The 19,949-nt window shown below is 39.9% G+C and overlaps 1 protein-coding gene and 1 pseudogene across 1 annotated transcript in view; both read left to right on the top strand.

Moving 5' to 3' along the window:
• Positions 1-19,949, top strand: part of OXCT1 (3-oxoacid CoA-transferase 1) — a 146,814-nt gene that overhangs the window by 116,158 nt on the left and 10,707 nt on the right. The window contains exon 15 of the mRNA XM_055118235.1: positions 18,067-18,147. Coding sequence (XP_054974210.1) covers positions 18,067-18,147 — 81 coding nt within the window. The remainder of the gene's footprint in view (positions 1-18,066; positions 18,148-19,949) is intronic.
• On the top strand, positions 16,577-16,739 carry LOC129401165 (U2 spliceosomal RNA; annotated as a pseudogene).

Raw genomic sequence — 19,949 nt, 5'->3', positions numbered from 1 at the left:
CTAGCCCCCCCACCCTTAGCCCCCCGCCTGTGTAACTAATAAATTTCACTTTACTTTCACTTTGATTGCATACAATATTTCAACAAAACTCACTATTATTGAAATGAAAATTTCTTAATGGCTTTGGGAATGGCTTCAGAGAGGTTAAGTAGAAGTCACATACTTAGTAGCACAGAGGTAAGAACTGGTGTTTTTGATCCTGGAGCCTAGTTTTCTGGCTGTAGCACTATTAGTATAATATTCTTATTCCCAATACTGTCTGTGGGCCAACAGAGCTTATTAATAACTTTCCTCACCTGACTGGATGATTTGCAAATTGGATGCTGGATGGTACCTGTGAGTTCACAGAATATAATGTAGGGGCTGCTGCTGTGACCAACCGACCAACCAACCAACCGTATGCCTTAGGTGGCCCAGAGCCGCCTCCCCACCTCCCCAGGCCTTCCCAACAGAGCGACAGAGAGACAGGGAGCAGGGGGACCACAGCCTGCTGGTGAAAATGGCCATTTAATGCAGAGCTACTATCATATTTACAGAACATCTGAAGGGGGGTTGAGGTAAGGACATAGGTGTGATTGATCATTTCCATAGATAAACATTTGGTAGAGAAGTTCTCTTGGGGACATTAACTCAAGGAGACACTCTGTCTCCCAGGGGCGTCTACATTGCTTTTATCTTTCCCTCTAGTTGTGTAAGTTATTGATACTTGCAGTTGTTTGGATAAACACAGTAAGAGACAAAGATCCCAACACTTAATTATCTGGGCTGAGAGCAAGCAAGGCTTTTACTGTGAATCCCAGACTAAGTCTTCAGACCAGTTCAGCTTGTCCTTCCCCATAGGGGTCCTGTCTCTTAAGTCATAACAGCTTGCATCAAGATCATGCATTTATGCTTTCTAGAATGTCTCATGTCAATGCTTGGGTAGCTTTGCCACTAGCCCCAGGTCCATCCCAGTCCCACAGCAGGACCTCCCTTTTGGGGTGTTAGGAACTACAGCAACTGAAGCCTGAGGCAAGTAATTATGACCAAGTACTTATGCCCAGGAGTAGATATATTTCATATTCAGTCAACTCCCAAATATTAGGAGCATCGCATTAATGGTCTTTCTTTGTTTAACCAAAGAACATTGCTCTGTAGTAAAATACAGAAAGGCTATAGGGGTAATAGAAAAGAAGGTACAAATACACAGCACTTCAAATACAAAGAATACAAATACGAAGTTCAGAATTATCAGAAAGTTTGGCTTATAAGTAATCAAGACTGACTTGGGGGACTGAGACGAGGAGAGGTAAAATTCAAAGGAAAGGTTAAAGATAAATTTTATCTAAATTAGGGATGCTGATGCAGACACGATAAGCTTCTTTGGGAGGAGGAAAAGGGGCAATTCACAGATGAATCCTAAAAGACTTTGGGTTAATATCCAACAGTACCTTTTTCAGTTCCTATGCTCTTTACTCATTTTTCTCTTTTAAAAACTCATAGTTTTTTAAAGAAAATCTACTTGTTCTTACCCAAGATCTGCTAATCTGCGTAAAAGTGGTGGTTTGTTTGATATGTTTTTATTTTCTGATAGCAATTGTTGGAGAGGTTAGAACTCTGGAAGATTTACACCTGACTTGCTTCCCGTGGGTGACTTCTATTATAGAGTAATATATATTATAAAATAGTTTAGCTGTAAAAATATGAGATGATCATAAATTGTTTAGTAAACTGTGCGAAGTGAGCATTGATGCATAACTGGGGAACAATAGAAATGCAGCTGATCCAGGTGATTTCTGAGAGAGAGGCCTTGCGAAAGCATCCAAGTGCTTCATTTTAGATGCAAACGGATGCCAAGCTTGCAAATCAAGTCCAAGTCTTTACAGAACATAATGTCTATTTGGAGAAAATGCTTTCCAACTTCTCTTTTGTTGTTATTTTAATGTTGATGCATAGGCACTGCATTCTGACTCATTTCAGATTATTTTTGTGTGTTGATTTTCAAAACATTAAGCCTGTTTTTAGCAAGTTTTTCTCTGTCTCTTTCTCTCCCAAAAGTCTTCTTTTTCTTCAGCTGAAATTTCTGATAGAGGAAAGGAAATGGTGCCTCAAACTTTTAATTAGAAATCTCATATGAATTTTAGACCAAAATGAAAGTTGGGAAGTTTCCCCTAGAAATTATTTGAAAAAACCAATACAAATATGTGATTAAATTAATGTTTGTTCATATGTAATAGTTTGCTAATCTTGAAAACTCACCAGAACTCATAGAACAATCTTGTGGGTGGATCATATGTTGGGGCTCAAAACAAACCTCAGTCACTGTCACTGTCACTGTCATTCTGTTACTCATCAATTTGCTCGAGCAGGCACCAGTAACGTCACCATTGTAAGACTTGTTACTGTTTTTGGCATATCGAATACGCCACAGGTAGCTTGCCAGGCTCTGCCCGTGCAGGTGCCAGGCTCTCCGAGAGGGGCAGAGGAATCGAACCCGGGTTGGCTGCGTGCAAGGCAGACACCCTGCCACTGTGCTGTCGCTCCATCCCAAACCTCAGTAAATTTAAAAAAATTAAAATTATGACAAGTGTCTTCTGCAACCAGGGGGATAGGCAGTTATAACTCAACTATAAGAAGAAAGGGCTTGGGGCAATAGTACAGTGGGTAAGACACTTAACTTGCAAGCAGTTGACCTGGGTTTGATCTCTGGCATCCTATATGGTATTCCAAGTACCTCCAAGACTGATCACTGAACACAGAGCCAGGAGTAAGCCCTGAGCACTGCCAGTGTGGCCCCCTAAACCAAAAAAAATAAAAAGAAGAATATTGACAAATCATAAATAATGTGTAGATTAAGCAGTAGGCTGTTGAGTCCCCAAAGAAGTCAAAGGATAAATTAAGAAATATCTGTAGTCAAAGAATGAAAATTCTGTACACTGGAATCTTTGAGATTCCAGTATAAAGCAAAAGCAGTACTGAGAGCTTATAACAGTACAGGCTTATTTCAAGAAACAAGAAAAATTGCAAACAACAATGTAACTTTGCATCAAAGGAACTTAAAAGAAGAACAAAGAAAGCTTGAAGTCAGTAGAAGGAACACAGTAATAAAAGCCAGAAATACATTAACTAGAAGGTAGGAGAGAGGCGGGGGATGAGAGAGAGAGAGAGAGAGAAAGAGAGGGGGGGGGACAGAGAGAGGGGGCAGAGAGAGAGAGAGAGAGAGAGAAGAGAGAGAGATCCAAGAGTTAATTTCCCCCCCAAATCAAACAAAATTGAGAAAGGGCTAGAGCATGTGCATGGCTTGTTTGAGACCCTGAACTCATCCCATCATCCCAGTACCACATAACCCCCAGAATAACACCAGGTGGGACCCCCAACGACCCCCAAGCACCACCAGGCCCTGAAGTACCAGACACTGAGCCCCACCACTTCCGAAGAGCTCAGAAAAGAAGTGTGATCGGTGGTGGGGAATGTGCACTGGTGGAGGGATGGGTGTTTGATCATTCTGAGATTGAAACCCAAACATGAAAGCTTGTAACTATCTCACAGTTATTCAATAAAATAAAAAAAAAATAGAAAAGTGTGACAATTAAAGAGAGGAGAATTTTAGCAACCAAAGAAAGGTCGGAAATGCATCAAAGAAGCTGAAAGAGATATGACAAGGAAGAGGCTGCTCCCGATGGTGCTGTTGCAGAAGGCAGAAGAGAAAAGCAAAGGATGACACTTTCAAGAAGCACTCAGCAAGGAAAGGAACTTCTCGGGAGGACCAGTCCCTTGCACTGCTGAAGCAGTTTAAATCTAAACTCATTCAAGCAATTGCTGAGACTTCATATGACGGATGGATGCCACATCTGCTTCAGTTTGCAAATCAAGGAGAAAGTGAGGGGCTGGAGAGGTAGTACAGCAGGTGAGATGTTTGCTTTGCATGCAGTCAATGCAGGCTTGGTTTCCAATATCCGATATGGTCCCCTGAGCACTGCTGGGAGTGACTCCTGAGTACAGAGCCAGGAGTTACATGAGAGCAGCACTGAAGTGGCCCAGAAACCAAATAAATAATGTTATTTTTAAAGAAGCAGATTACAAAAAAAAAAAAAAAGGAGAAAGTGAAAGATGCAAGCATGCAAGGCTGGCACGTTTGAGATCTATGATTCTCAGAATCTAGAAACAAAAGAAGAAAGGAAGAAGACAAAAAGCTGATGAGAGAAAAAAAGAAAAGAAGAGAAAATGAGAGTAGTGATGACCAGAACTTGCTGGAAACATGCCTACAAATAAATGGCTTTATAATAGTCATTGCTCCCAGTAGCATCACTCAAGGATGTAAAAAGTATTTTGAACCCCTTGTCTGATTTTAAAAAATTAGTATTCTTCATGCCATTCCCAACTCTCTCTACCTGTTACACCTCAAGCTGAGGATGTTCTGCATCTTCTCATCTTGGTCCCTGCCGGACTCTTGTTTAGCCAGTCACATAGACCACTGTCTGACCTGTGGGCTCGCCCAGCCACTGGGCTTTGAGCACTTGATGTGAATTAAGCTCTTTTCTTCCACAGAGTACACACCACTAACCTGTGACTGGCTTCCTCTTCTCCTTTTCCTATATATACTGTGGGCTCTAGAACGGGGACTTGGAAGTACCCTGCATGGTCTAGTCCCGGGGGGGCACCTACGCCCCTTTGGGATCAGAGAAATGACTGAAGATTGAACATGGTCTCAGAATCATGGCCGGGGCCGAGGGCATTAAGAATAAGAAGCCTGCCTTCCCATCCCCTGCCACAAGAAAGTGCCCCTGTATTTATGGAGATCCTAGTCCTGCCCTCTCCACAAGCTCACAGTACAGTGTCTGTTTTAGAAGCCCCGTTTGCACAGGTTGTCAGCGACTCAGACCGCTCTACTGCCTTTTCTTCAAGAAAGGATTGAAATACACTCCTGCTGTGCCCCTTTCTCCCTCACAACTCCTACCTATGTTTGTGTGGACCCCAAGTCCCCAGAACCATGCTGTTGAGATGAACACACTGTCTGTAAACCCCCGGGTAACTGTCAAGTCACAATGCAGACTTCAGGCTGTTCTGTATAAAAATGCAAAATAAATGTTTTTATTAACAAAAAAAAAATTAGTATTCTATGTAAATTGTGGAATGGCAAAATCAATTGGTTTGGTTATTGATATATGCTTTTTTCTATTATTCTTTTATATTGCTAAAAATAAATAAATCACTTTCCAGTTTACAGTATTTTTAACATTAAAAATAAAAATCAGCAAAATTGGCAAACTGTTGTTGAGTCAATAAAGAAAAAAAGAGAAAACATGAATGAAATCAGAAATGAAAGAGACGGCATTACACTGGACACCGCAGATTTACAATGACTCATAAGAAACTATTGTGAACATCTCTATATCAACAAATTGGACAATGTAGAATAATTAGATCAGTTCCTGGAGAATCCCGTGTTCTCTCTCTAACATATTTTGCTCCACAGAGAAAAAAAGAAAGAAAGAAAATCTGAAAACACTGATCAGAAGCTGATCACAAGTTAAAGTATTTGAAGTAGTACTTAAAAACTGATGGCTGGAGAGCCCGGCAAGCTACCGAGAGTATGGAGCCCGCACGACAGAGCCTGGCAAGCTACCCGCGCGTATTGGATATGCCAAAAACAGTAACAATAAGTCTCTCAATGAGAGACGTTACTGGTGCCCACTCGAACAAATCAATGAGCAACGGGATGACAGTGACAGTGACTTCAAAACTGACTCCAAATAAATTCAGGACTAGATGACTTCATTGATGAATTCTGCCAAATGTACAAAGAAAATCTAATGGTCTCAAATTCTCACAGAAAATCTTAAGGAGAAAATGCTTCTCAACTTTTTTTTTCTGTTAGCAGTTTTTTTATTTGTTTATTTTTAACAGGGTTACAAAGTTGCTCATAATTGGGTTTGAGTAATAAAGTGTTCCAACATCCATGCCTTCACCAGTGTATATTTCCTGTCCCCAGTGTCCCCAGTTTCCCTCCTTCTCCCAGCCGACTCTATGGTAGATACCTCTCTCTCTCTCTCTCTCTCTCTCTCTGTTTCTGTCTTCTGTCTCTTGTCTCTCTCTCTTTCCTTTCAGGCACTGTAGTTTGCGATATAGGTACTGAAAGGTTATTATATGTATTGCCTTACTTCCTTTCAGCATTCAGTCCAGAGTGATCATTTTTAATTATTACTGTCATGGTCCTTTCTTTGCACCCCCCAAAACTTGTGTCAAGCTTCCTACCATGGACTGGTCCTCCTGCCCCTGATTTCTACTGTTTTGGGTTTTATTCTAATAGTAGTTTTTTTAATGATATGTGTAGATATATAGATGTTTGTCCCTCTCTCGGACTCATTTCACTCAGCATGACAACCTTCATCCATTTATAAGCAAATTTCTGCTACCATCTCCACCTTTATATCAAGTTGTTTCCTGTTCTTCCATCTGTTCCCTTGCCCATTCCCCCCCCTACATTGTCATATATGAATTAGTCAGCATATTATGAATTGCTTGTTTAGTCCACTTGCATTCTCTAGATTCATGAGTGATCTAATGATTATTCATTGATACTTTGTCCCTAAACTTGCTAGAATAACCTTATATAAGTATGTTAGCTTACTCATTTATTCAGGTATCACATAGTTATTGAGGACCGGTTATGTGACAGGCAGGATAATAGGGTTCAGGAAATTGGAGGGGAAATGTGCAGAGGGAAGGTTTATCTTGTAGGCAACTCAGGATCGCTTAGAAACCAATACTTAAAAGTAGAAGAGTGACAACATAGCCAACAGAGCCAAATGTCTAGTCCTTTGTTGGGGAGGATGTCACTGTCACTGTCAGTGTCATCCCGTTGCTCATCAATCTGTTCGAGCAGGCACCAGTAACGTCTCTCATTGGGAGAGTTATAGTTACTGTTTTTGGCATATCCAATACACACGGGTAGCTTGCCAGGCTCTGTCAAGCGGACTCCATACTCTCGGTAGCTTGCGGGGCTCTCCGAGAGGGGCGGGAAAATCGAACTAGGGTCGGCCGCGTGAAAGGCGACCGCCCAACTGCTTTGCTGTCGCTCTAGGCAGATCTGATATTTGCATGGAGGTCAGAAGGATGGGCCCAGAGTATGACAGAGTATGATAGAGAATTCTAGAGCTCTGGGCTAGGGCACCCACGAGGTCAAAGGGAGGGAAGTGTGTATTGCAAAGAGAGAGGGCTTAGAGGCAGAGAGGAGGCAAAGTGACTCAGCAGAGTGTTTCCCACAGTTTTTTTTTTTTTTAAGTACAAATAAGATATATTACTTCTTCCTCAGCTCAGAGATTCTCATAGCATCCCATCTCATTTTGATTCAGATCCAGAGCCCTTGTTATTGTTTCTAAAGCCCTCTGACTTACTCCATTTGCTATAATTTCCCCTTTTGCCCACTTAGCTAAGGTCTCTTCTTGGAAGTTTCTGAGATTTGTTACTTTTCTGCCTCAGGGCCCTTGCACTTATTCTTTGTGCCTGGAGGCTTTTACCTGGACACCTGCCTGGTTTGCTCCTTCATTTCACTCAGATCTCGGTTCAGAGTACTACAGGTACTCTCCTTGAATATTTCCTTTTTCTTCTCCTGATCCTTCGTTCCCTTTCTTCACTAGAACGTCAACTCCTTGAGAGCAGAGACCCTATTTCTCGTGAGCAATAAATAGAATAAGGCCTGATGCATGTTCAGACTCAATAAATGTTAAATTTATTAATTCTTCACATTGTGGCAGTAGTTTCAATACAGAGAGCATTTTCAAGTGCGTCCAATACACGTTTGCTATCTCCAGTTCATCACTACGATCCTCTTTTGTGTTCCAGTCTTACTCTTTCCCTTGTAAAGACAAATAAACTGAGTTCCATAGACAAGAGTGAAGTAGAAAATTAAGAGCAAAAAGCAAGCCAAGAACTCATGTATTTTGCCCCTGGGCCTCCTTTTTATTTTTTCCTAAATGTTTCTGTCTGGTAAATACCTTCACCACTAACAACATAAAGGAAATGTTTTGTTCTCAGTATTGTGTACGGGAACTATGTTCCTAAGGGTTTAAATTTCAGAGCACAAAAGCAAAGAAATTCAGTCATGGCTGTGCTTTATTGGAAACAAGCAAAGCTTAGATATCTATTTTAGAGACTATAAATGAGAGTTCTATTTCTAAAACTGGTTAAGGTTTTATTTTTTTGTTACACTAGGAGGTTTGTATTTGGAAGGAATAAAAAAGAATTGTAACTGTATTTTTATATCTTTGTGAATAATATTTGTATTAAATCAAGTTTTTGATGTTGAGGGTATCATAGAATCTCGAATGCTCTACTTTATCTTTGTTTTTGTGGTGAAGAATTATAAAAAGTAAATTAGGTTTATTTATCCTGTATTTAGTTTTAATCAAACTTGATATCAGAATCTACAATATGAAGATAAAGAAAATAATCTTTTCCTGAGGAAAAAAAAATGATTCCTTGAAATCATTTTTGCCAAGATTGAAAGGCATCTCAAGAAAGTTTTTTATTCACTTTGTCAGGGTACGTTGTAATTATTTGTAGTTTCAGCTGGTTTAAATTTTTTCTATTAATAAAAATGTGTGAGTCATATCATTTGTTAATAAAAGTCTGTAGTGGTAGGATCTGTTTAGGAAAAAGAAATTCATCTTTATAAAACAAATTCTTACAGTAAAGTTTTGTCTTTCAATTTCTCCCTTAATAAAATCTTTGCAAAAAGTAATGGAGAAGGTGCAGAATCCAACAACCAGCAAAGTGCTTTAAAATATCCTTTCGGAGATTTAATTAAGCTAGTAATTTTACGTTTTATAACTTTGACTACTCACCTTCTTTCAGAACCCCTGTCTGTTCATGGGACTTGCTCCTGGCTCTGTGGTTCAGGATCTCTCCTAGGGATGGGGTGGGGTGGGGGGCAACGGGGGGCGAGGGGGGGAAGGAACCATCGGTGCAGGGGATCATAAGGAATTCCAGGGATTGAACCTGGGTCAGCTGTGGAAAGCAAGCACCTTGTCTTCTCTACCCTTATTTATCTCTCTGGCCCGAATTACCTACCTTTTTTTTAAAAGAAAAAACGAATGCTAAGAAGCTTTGTCAGGTACCACAATAAGTCATAAATGGAAGAAGAGAATAATCACTGCTTATTCTAGAGCTCTGTCGTGTTAGGACAGAGATCTGGGGATGCAGTCTTTAGAGAGAAGATAAAAGGCTATGCGAAAGATTTTTGTATTATATTGAAGAAAAATGACCTTCTATTCTAGGATCTCAAAGCCCTGGAGACTATTTTCAGGGAAATGGCTCGCTATGTGTATTGCTTCCCCTTGAGAATGTGCCTGTTATTACATCCACATATAAAAATCACTTGTAATTGCAGCTGCCCTTCGCTTCAGAGCTGGCAAAGTATTTCCACCAAAGTCCTTATATACTGCTGGAATCGCTACTAAATAGGTGCTATGTAAAGGCCAAAAATATCCCTTGAGGATAAACTTGGTGTGAGTAATACCATCAGCGTGTCCTTTCATTCTGTGTTCTTTGAGTTTCTTTATTTAGCAAAGCCTGTTTCCTTTCCTGCGTACCACCATCAGTCATCACGGCCGTTTGACAGCCATGTGTTTTGTAACACAGCAAGTCTTGCTCTGTCATATTTGTAGGTCTATGTGTTTGTGTGCGTGTGTAAAGCATATTTGTGGGGAGAAGAGAGGAGTAAGGGACAATGACATTCAGGCTCTTTTGGTGATCTTTTGGCAAACCTCAGGGGAGACCTGACATAGGTTTCACTATGTTAGCATTCACAGGATTCTAAGTAAATACTCTGTTGCCAAGTCCGCCCTTTCTTTAGCCTATGAATGTAAGCCTTGCAGGTTTAGAAGCTGGCAAGCAGAAATGGTAGAAAAAATGTGACCTCTGTTTTTCTTCGCTTATAAATTTGTGTTTCATACTGCAGTCTTGTTTTTGTTTTGTTTTGTTCTGTTTTTGCTTTTTGGGTCACACCCAAAATGCTCAGGGGTTACTCCTGGCTCTGCACTCAGGAATTACCCCTGGCAGTGCTTGGGGGGACCATATGGGATGCCGGAAATTGAACCCAGGTCAGGTTTGTGCAAGGCAAATGCTCTACCCACCTACCCACTGTACTTAGCTCCGGCTCCCATACTGCAGTCTTTTTTTTTTTGCTTTTTAGGTCACACCCGGCGATGCACAGGGGTTACTCCTGGTGGTGCTCAGGGGACCATATGGGATGCTGGGATTCGAAACTGGGTTGGCTGAGTGCAAGGCAAATGCCCTACCCGCTATGCTATCGCTCCAGCCCCCCATACTGCAGTCTTAAGGTGTCTGCTTTTTTTCTTTGGTCAAGACTTTCTTTGTCCCCAAGTATTGTAAGCCCCTCCACACACTTCTACCAGCAACTCTTTTCTCAGTGAATTCAGATGTTGGGAAAGTACAGATACCTCTCATGGGGACTGGAACGTAGCTTCTGGTGAGCCAAAGGCACAAGCAGTTGCTAGTATTTTATAGCTCTGACTCTGTTGGGGTTCTTCAAATGAGAACTGCAATAATCAGTTGCAATACATGAACAGCCTTTATTGACTTCTGTGCTTTGCTTTAGTACTCGACTAGAGCAAGAGATATCTATGAAAATAATCTCTGCATATAGTGAGCTCTGTGTATTGGGGGATGGAGGGAAGGAACAATGAAAACAACACATGCACTGAGTGAAGGAAGCACAGTAGTACCTGAGACATACTCAGAGGTGGGCCACTGGATCATGGACACTGGGATGGAGTGTTAAAGACTGTTTCCCCAGGGAAGATGACATCTAAGCCAAGTCCTAGAAATAGAGAGAGTGGTAGCGTTTGAATGTGGGCGTGAAGGTGGGGGGTGAGAGAATATATGTTGGTGTCTTCTTTAGGTAGTATGCACGAAGCTTTCAAGTTTCTGTTCCTTAAGGACCAACTAGCTTCTAGAACTATTTTCTTTGTCCTTGTTGATTAAGGCTTCCCGATAGAAGGTGCCTGCAAGAATAAATAAATCGCAGACATATTTAAGAAGCGTTAATAGAAAAGATGAGTATAAAGAGAGGTGTTTAAGTACAACTAATGTCTTAATGAATTCACAGTTGCCTCTGGTGAATGCAGTGTTGACATTACATGCAGTGATTACCCTGTTGTAGGAAAGAGAGTTGGGTTGGGGGATTAAAGTTATCAAAATAACATGAAACTTGTTACAATGATGACAAGGAGATTTGTTATCACTTAAGTGATTTAAGTGCTGAGAACTATATGCCCAGGATTTCACAGGCGCCAAAGAACTAGAGAGGATCACGTGAGGCAAGTAACAGAAAGTACAATTTCCATTAAAAATTTGATGATTTTCTATTTCCTACATGAGACCTGTAAACAAAGAGTGGAAAAAGAAAATCTAGGTAAGGTGAAGGAAAGAAATTTAAGCATTCATTTTGGTTAATGTTTCTTAACCTTTTCAAACACTTGCCACTTTATGACCTCGTTTTCTTCCTGTGGCCTCCCTGTTCTTCCAGCCTGTCCCTAGCTTTGTGGTCACTCCCCATTTATATCTCTTCACCTCAGACCCTGTGTAATATCCTGGGGACCCGCAAAGGGTTGACAGATGCTGATCAGGTTATGATAGAGCTAGCAAATGAGAATATTAAAATCAGGGACCTCAAGGCTAGCTATTTTTAATGCCACCCTTTACATTATCCATACCTTTATCTATTCTCACATTTCTTTGTGAAGAAAGCGAGGATGGTAAGGATGATGATAAGGATGCATAAGATTGTACTAAGCCTAAATATTTATGTGTAGATTCAACCCTTTCTAGTTTGTTGCACTATATAACACTTTTCCAGGCATGTAATGAGCAAGTATTTCCTCCCAGTCTGTAGAGTGTCTTCTTATTCTAACTGCTGTTTCTTTTGTAGTGCAGAACGTTCTTAATTTGATGCAGTCCCCTTTTCCCAGTGTGTTCTTTTGTTTATTTTGCATCTGTTCACTTGGCCGATGCCATTGAGTCCTTGAAGATACCTCTAGAGTTAATGAAGAGTTTGTCTATGTTTCCCTCGGTATAATTTGTGGATTCAGGTCTAATACTGAGGCCTTTGGTTCATTTTGAATTGGCTTTTGATAATGGTGTGAAATAGGGATTAAGTTTATTATTTTGCACGTGGCCGACCATTTTCCCCAGCATCATTTATTGCAGAGGCTTTACTTGCCTCTTAACCTTACACAGCTATACCGTTTGTTGAAGATTATCCTTACGCCTGAGGACCGCTCTCTGGGCTCTCAATTTCATTTCACAGGTTTTAGTCTTTTTGTGTGTGTCATTCTGCTACGTCATTTAATAGTTTTTTTAAAAAGTTTTTCACAGTAATTTATTACATTCAATATTTTTAATTTCAGTACCACACTGTGGTGATTTCTGTAGATTTACAGTTTAATTTAAAGTTGAGAAAACTATGGAAAGCGTATGGAGACTTTTCAAAAAATTAAGAATTGAACTTCATGGCTTGATTTTCAGTTGAAGCCTGTGTTCTCCCTTGATCTTGCTTGCTTGTTTCTATGTTTCTTTACTTGCTTTTTCCACGGGAACAGCTTTTCTTCTTCTTCTTCTTCTTTTTTTTTTTTGGCACTTATTTATTTATTTTTTTATTGAATCACCGTGAGATAGAGCATTACAAAATTGTTCATGGTTGTGTTTCAGTCATACAGTGTTCCAACCCCCATCCCTTCACCATTGTAATTTATCAGCGCCAGTGTCCCCAGTTTCCCTCACCCCTTCAAGCCTCCCTCCACCCCAGCCTGTCATTATGGCAGGCACCTCTCTCTCTCTCTCTCTTTCTCTCTCTCTCTCTCTCTCTCTCTAATTTTAGGCACTCTCTCTCACATTTTAGGCATTATGGTTTGCGATACAGATGCTGAAAGGTTATCATGTATATCTCTTTACTTGCTGTCAACACTCAGTTCTTGTCCAGAGTGATCATTTCCAGCTAGTATTGTCATAATGGATTCTCCTCTATTTTAACTATCCGCCATCTCCCACGCCATTGACCAACCAGTCCTTGTGGCCCATTTTCCCTGAGCTTGGATATTAGTTTCACACTGATTTGTATGTGTGTGTGTGTGTGTGTGTGTGTGTGTGTGTGTGTCACTCTGGAGAAGCTTGTGCTCCCTTGAACACATATCCCCCCTCTTTCTCTCTTCTCACTTCGTTCTAAGCAAGTTTTGTTTAATAAAAATGATCTTTCTTCACTTAAATATGAATCAACAATTCCACTTCCTCTCATGTCTCCCAAGGGCCCCGAAACAGTATTTCAAAAAGACATCTGTGCTCCTATGTTCATGCCGCACTATTTTTTTAAATTATTTTTTTATTTTTAATTAGTGAATCACCGTGAGGGTACAGTTACAGATTTATACATTTTTGTCCTCATGTTTCCCCCATACAAAGTTTGAGAACCCATCCCTTCACCAGTGCCCCTTCTCCACCACCAGTAAACCCAGCGTCCCTCCCACCCTCCCCAGTTCCGTCTCCCCCCACCCCAAACTGCCACTATGGCAGGGTATTCCCTTTTGTTCTCTCTCTGATTAGGTGTTGTGGTTTGCAATAAAGGTGTTGAGCGGCCATTGTGTTCAGTCTCTAGTATACATTCGGCACGCGTCACCCTTCCCCCGCATGACCTCCAACCACATTTTACTTGATGTTCCCTTCTCTGAGTTGCCCAGAATGAGAGACGAGCCTCCAAGCCATGGAGTCAACCTCCTGGTACTTATTTCTACTATTCTTGGGTGTTAGTCTCCTAGTCTATTATTCTATATTCCACAGATGAGTGCAATCTTTCTATGTCTGTCTCTCTCTTTCTGACTCATTTCACTTAGCATGATACTTTCCATGCTGATCCACTTATATGCAAACTTCATGACCTCATTTTTTCTAACAGCTGCATAGTATTCCATTGTATAGATGTACCAAAGTTTCTTCAACCAGTCATCTGTTCTATGGCACTCGGGTTTTTTCCAGATTCTGGCTATTGTAAACAGTGCTGTGATGAACATATAAGTGCAGATGTCATTTCGACTATACTTTTTTGCTCCTCTGGGATATATTCCCAGCAGTGGTATTGCTGGGTCAAATGGGAGCTCAACCTCTAATTTTTTGAGAATCGTCCATATTGTTTTCCAAAAGGGCTGAACTAGTCAGTCATACCGCACTATTCACGATAATCAAGACATGGAAACTACTCGAATGTCCAAGAACAGATGAGTGAATAAAGAAGTTGTGGTATATATATACATAGTAGAATACTTCTTAGGTATAAGAAAAGATGAAATTATGCAGTTTGTCACTATGTGAATAAAACTAGAGGGTATCATGTCGAATGAAGTCACCCAGGAAAGGGACAAATGCAGAATGATTTCTCTCATTTGTGGGATATAAAGACACGTAATAAGGGAACATCAAAAAACATAATAAGCAGTACCTCAGTTGTGCTACAGAACTGAGTTTACCTAGAGTGGGGGCGTGAATGGAAGAGAACTTGGATACTTTCAGGGGGCTGCTGACACTGGTGGTGGGTATGGTGCTAGAACATTAGGAGAAATAAACTCTCGTGAACAGTATTATAAATCCTGGTGCCTTAATCAAAACTAGAGGGAAAAGAAAAGAATTTCAAGGGGCCACCAAATGACTGTAAAATGACAGAGTTAAGAGGGAAAACTGGGTCTTTGGATTCCTTATATAGTGTTCTTTGCTGCCCCACGACTCTGCGTGCCTTTATTCAGATTTATTTTTAAATGCTAAAAACTCAGCAATTGTTCTTCCTTTGTGAATCATTAATCTATGCAGCTGCCATACCACATTGTAAGGTTCAGCCCGGCCTGGTTAGAATAGAGTGCTAAAGTGGGAGTTAGTCATAGTTTGGCTTCATAGCTAACCTATTGTTGAGTATTGAAATTGTGACTTTTTTAATCTTTCTGCTTCTCATTTTTTGCTCTTTGCCTTGATGTGTGTTATGTCGTGAAGTTCAATGTGAATGGAGTCATCTAGCCCCCTTGTTCCTACTGCACGAGTAGACTTGATGCTAGCTTGCCACCTGGTTTGTCTCCAGATATTGTGTGTGTATGTGTGTGTGGTATTTCTTTTAGTTTGTGTGTCTAAGGAATGATGTTGAGGGCATTATCTGTGTAACTGTATGTTCAACTTCATGTAGAAACTTAAGAGCTCTGAAAGAATTCCTCGGTAGATTGCAGACATGATAACTGGATATTGTGTAAATGATACTTAGTGACATGTACTGAAAACTTGCCTCATGCTGGACCCTTGTAATTCATTCTTTCTTCTCATAATCACCCCATGAGGTGTAAGGCGGAGGGGGGCAGTGCAGGCATTTAGAACTGTGCCCAGCTAATGTGAGCAGCAGTCTTCAGCCCACACTCTTACCCTCTACAATATCAGTTCCTATGTTAATAGCTTATAGAAAGTGTCTCTTGGTAGGGCCCATCTAATTCTGTCCATTGAAATTCCTGATTCCCTCCTACAGCAAAGTTGGAGGCTTATAATAAAATCCGAGTGACTGCTCTCACACAAGATGTAGATCTTGCTAAAATAATGCGAACAAAGCAAGAACTCCTTGAAGAAAAGGTTCTGCAGAGGCCTACAGATTGTTCACTTTGTTCACAGGCAGGCTTGGAATTCTTTGTGACATGCCTTATTTGACTTACATTAAATGTAAGGAGACCTGACAACTGTAGAAGTTTGAATATTCATCATTAATTTTAACTCTTTAATTAAGCTTCTGTGACACATGGAAATGTTCTTTGAAATTTGGAAAGGAAATACATCATTAGAAATGAAGTGGAAGTGAAGTTTTATTTTTATAGCTATAAATTTTCTCATATAGTCAAATCCAGAAGCTTAAGATGTATTACTAAAGGTAGAATGTCCAATCACTTTGTAACACTTACCACCACTTTTTACTAAAGTTAAGTGCTTATTTTGACAGTTCATCCCTGATTTTCTTTCCCAACCATTAAAAAAAGTAATACTTTTCTGTCATGCTTAGGGTTAAGTACATTGAAGTCTTTTAATTATAAATGTGCAATTGAGTTGAGAAGGAGTAAAATCTTAAGTGTAGTTATTTGAAATGCTTTGTATTTTACTTTATACTTGCGCAGTTAGCAGTTTTGAGAGAGATCTACACTAGGTGGAATTATATCATTTAATAGGTAAATCATTTGAGTTGACCACATACTATGTCTTACGGGATTTAGATCCATATGGAAGCATCTTTGGAAACTTTAATAGGTCTACAATGTGATGTGTAGCTTTCCGCTTCAAAAGAAGTATTAATTTAAATTCCAGGTGCTTGGTACCTAGAAATTTAATCATTATTGGAAAAAAAAAGATTTGAATGTCAGATTGTAAAAGCCAATGTTTCAACTTTATCTTAAAGTTGCCCTTATAGATTTGGCTTGGCAAGGCAAGGGATAGTTATTGCTGAGAGAAAATCTTGTTTTCTTTTCCTTCTTTGTATTCCAAGTTTCTCTGTTGTATTTAAAGTGCTGTGGCTATCGCTTCTCGGCCTTTTGGCTAAGATCAAGTGTAAAGTGCTATGGCTAAAAAGAAACTTTGAAGGGAAAAGTGGATTTTTTAAACAAACTGAACATCAGACAAATTCCACAAAAAGTCAGATAATTGTGTAAGGTGTAAATATTATTGTGGCATTCTATTCTAGTCTATTGTGTACTAACTAACCCAGCAATGAATACTTTTACATTGTCATTCTCAATAGGATTTAAGTTTGTATTATTGAATTAACTACATACTAACATAGCTATCCTGGAGATTTGAAGATGAATGGAGGGAGATGGGGGTTTGTAAGAGGGTTGCATCTGCGTATGCCACAGAACTTCAATGCGAATGTCTAAAATTAATTAATCAAGAAACAAGAATCCTGATGTTTAAAACGAAGAGAGACAGATCCAAGGGTGTGGTTCAGGGGTAGAGTACCCTGAGACCGTGAGTTTAGTCCCAAGCAGTCAACATCATTGAGAATCATCACTGGCTTTCTGGGACCAGAGAGCCAGACCCAGGGGCACAGCCACCAAGTGTGTGTTCCCGCTGTGCACTGTGGCAGCACCGACATAGTAAAGGGAAGGGGGGGAAATAGCAACAATGAAGAGACAAAGAGCCAGGGAGATAGTACAGTGGGCAGGACACACCTTGCACGTGAATGGACAACCAGGCTCAATCCGAGGCACTCCATTTGGTCTTCCTGTCACTTCCAGGAGTGATCCCTGAGCAATGCAGGGTATGGGGGAAAAAAAGAGGTAGAAGAAAATATATAGAAGTATAAAAGAAAAAGTAAAAAACAATTTAAAGAAATTGACCTTTGTGGAGAGCAGGAGGGAGATAAGACACTGCCATTGCCTATGCATTTGCTCTTCTACTCCCTGGTTTATTTACTTATTCATATTGTACTTTAGGTATTGTGTTTAGAATAATGTTACCTTTCATAGTCTTCTGTACCCGCTCCCAGCCCTACCCTACACTGTGTGTCGAAGCTGATTTTTATAATACAAGGCCATAGGTGTATCATTGTTTTGATACTCCTTTTTAAACAAAGCTGATAACTTTTAAGGAAAAAAAAGGTATTATGCATTTATGTCCAATCTGCTTCCTGTGCTTGGCAACTCATAGCTCATGAAGATCATTCCCTGGAAGCCAAGAACAAGCAATAAAATTTCTCATTACGTGATAAGAGGAACTGAGGCTTCATAGGTCAAATTTGTGGAAGGCCATTTCCCAGCTAAATCACTTTTGCCTTTGGCTATTCATTTGGCTTTTGCCCTAAATTATTTTAGGAATAGAAGGTTCTTGTAGGAAGAAAATTCAAATAAGTGAAAAAAAAAAAAACACAACTTTGTCTTAACAAAGATGTTGAAACCATTTGTACTTGGGAGACATTTTTTCTGATAGTTCCTGGTTATCTGCAGTTATACCAGTTCAAATACAAATTGGTCCCTAACTACTCTTTTTGATGTTTCCTCTTTAAAATAGGGAAATAAACATAAAATCATGGAGAAATGTACATTGCCACTGACGGGAAAGCATTGTGTCAACCGCATCATTACAGAAAAGGTAAAGTGCCTTTCTCTTTATTTTTGCTAATGTCTGCCACCACGTTTTATTTATAAACATTTTTAGTACTTTTGTTACCTTCTGGAAGTATAGGCAATCATAGGATTAACTTAATCCATGATTAAATAGGTTAATTTGTCAGTCCACTATTTTCTGAATGTCGAATTCTTACAATGCAATTCTCTGGGGATGTGTATAAACACAGACTTGAACTAGAATCCTAACTTTGAAAATTTGATGCGATCAATTTTATTGTTCCTTTTGCTTGATATTTGACATGTCTAAATTTTGATATAAGTATAGTTACGAGTTTATTTTTTATCCTTACCTTTCTTCTTTGCTTTCTCCAGCTATAAATTATTTGATTCCATTTCAGCAAAAATTGAATTTTAATCACTTGGGTGCAGACTGCAGCACAGGGCTTGGTAGTAAGCCAAGAAATTGATGGTTTCTGTGTGATCATTCATAAAGTGAATTTTTGCAGAACTATCAGCATTCTGTAACCAAAGGTATAGAAGATGTCGCCAGTATAGGAAGGTTGAAATCCATTGTTCAGCCACCTTGATCATAAATATGGTAGACTTGCTTATAAGCCTGTGGACCAGTATACAAGACAGGTGTAAAAAGGTTGGACACCAGTGTTCTAGATTGCTTTCACATCTTAGATGGAAATAGCTGTACTTTCCTGGACACTACCCAGGCAAGCAGGAAGACTACTGGCTGGTATCAAAATTAGTGGTTTGTGAAATATTTTGCAATCTCTGCCTTTTATCCTTCAAGCTCAGTTTCTCTCCATCTTAACGAGACCGCTCATCTAACCTTTCTATAATGCCCTTCCCAACCCATTCATCTGGCTAATTCCTGCTCATTGTTTGGTCACAATTGTATGTTCCCTTCTGTGATGTGTCTTTCCTGTCCCTCCCAAGTCTTCTGGATACTTCCCTGAGTTCTAATAGTTTTGCAACTTGACACTGACCACTGAACTCACCTCTACGTTCTGCATGTCTAATTTATCACTGTTTAGCCAATACTTAGCATGAGGAGGCATCCAATCCTTATCCATACAGTGAATGGCTTGTTGTGTCAATGTACTGTAGTTTTCTTGACAAGGAAGTTGATAGATTGGATGATTCTTGAAAATTAAGTGGGAGCTTTATAAGTGAAAGTAAGACCAAAGAGGCTCTTCTAGACAAAAGGAAGAAAATAACCAGAATTACAGAGGTCAAGAAAGGACAACTTCTTGAAGATATTTTGGTGAAACAAACCCTGCAGTGAGAGCTGGTCTAGACTCTGACAGTTATTATGGATGGGAAGACATTGAAGAAATTATGAAGGGGGTGGTGGTAAATGGCATATTTAAAGTTAGGGTTTCTATCTGCAAGACAATGGAGAGTCCTTCAGTGATAATGCAGTGACTTGATTTGCATTTTAGAAAGAACACTAGCTGTTGTGTAGGCTGGGGGAGGTGGGGTGGGGAAGAGATGGGACAGTCCAGTTACATAGTCATTAGTGGTCTGGTCAGGGAATACCAGGCTCCTAAACCCTGGGGCAGAAAGGTTGGAAAGAGATTTAGAAAATAGACTCAACCTAATTTGAGGATGCACGGCAAAGGCAGAGGTGAATAGGTCATTTCCTGACCAGAGGGGCTGGTTAATCTATTGTATCTGCAGGCAGCTTGAAGCTGTAAGAAGAGAACTGAAAAGATAAATAGATTCTGTTTGGATAGACTCCACTTGAGATTCCTGAATAATTGAACATCCCAAACAACCCATTTGAGTTTTATTTCATAAAGACAATTGGAG

This window comes from Sorex araneus, chromosome 1 (assembly GCF_027595985.1).
Source record: "Sorex araneus isolate mSorAra2 chromosome 1, mSorAra2.pri, whole genome shotgun sequence".
NCBI lineage: Eukaryota > Metazoa > Chordata > Mammalia > Eulipotyphla > Soricidae > Sorex > Sorex araneus.
This window is presented reverse-complemented; position numbering and strand designations above follow the sequence as displayed.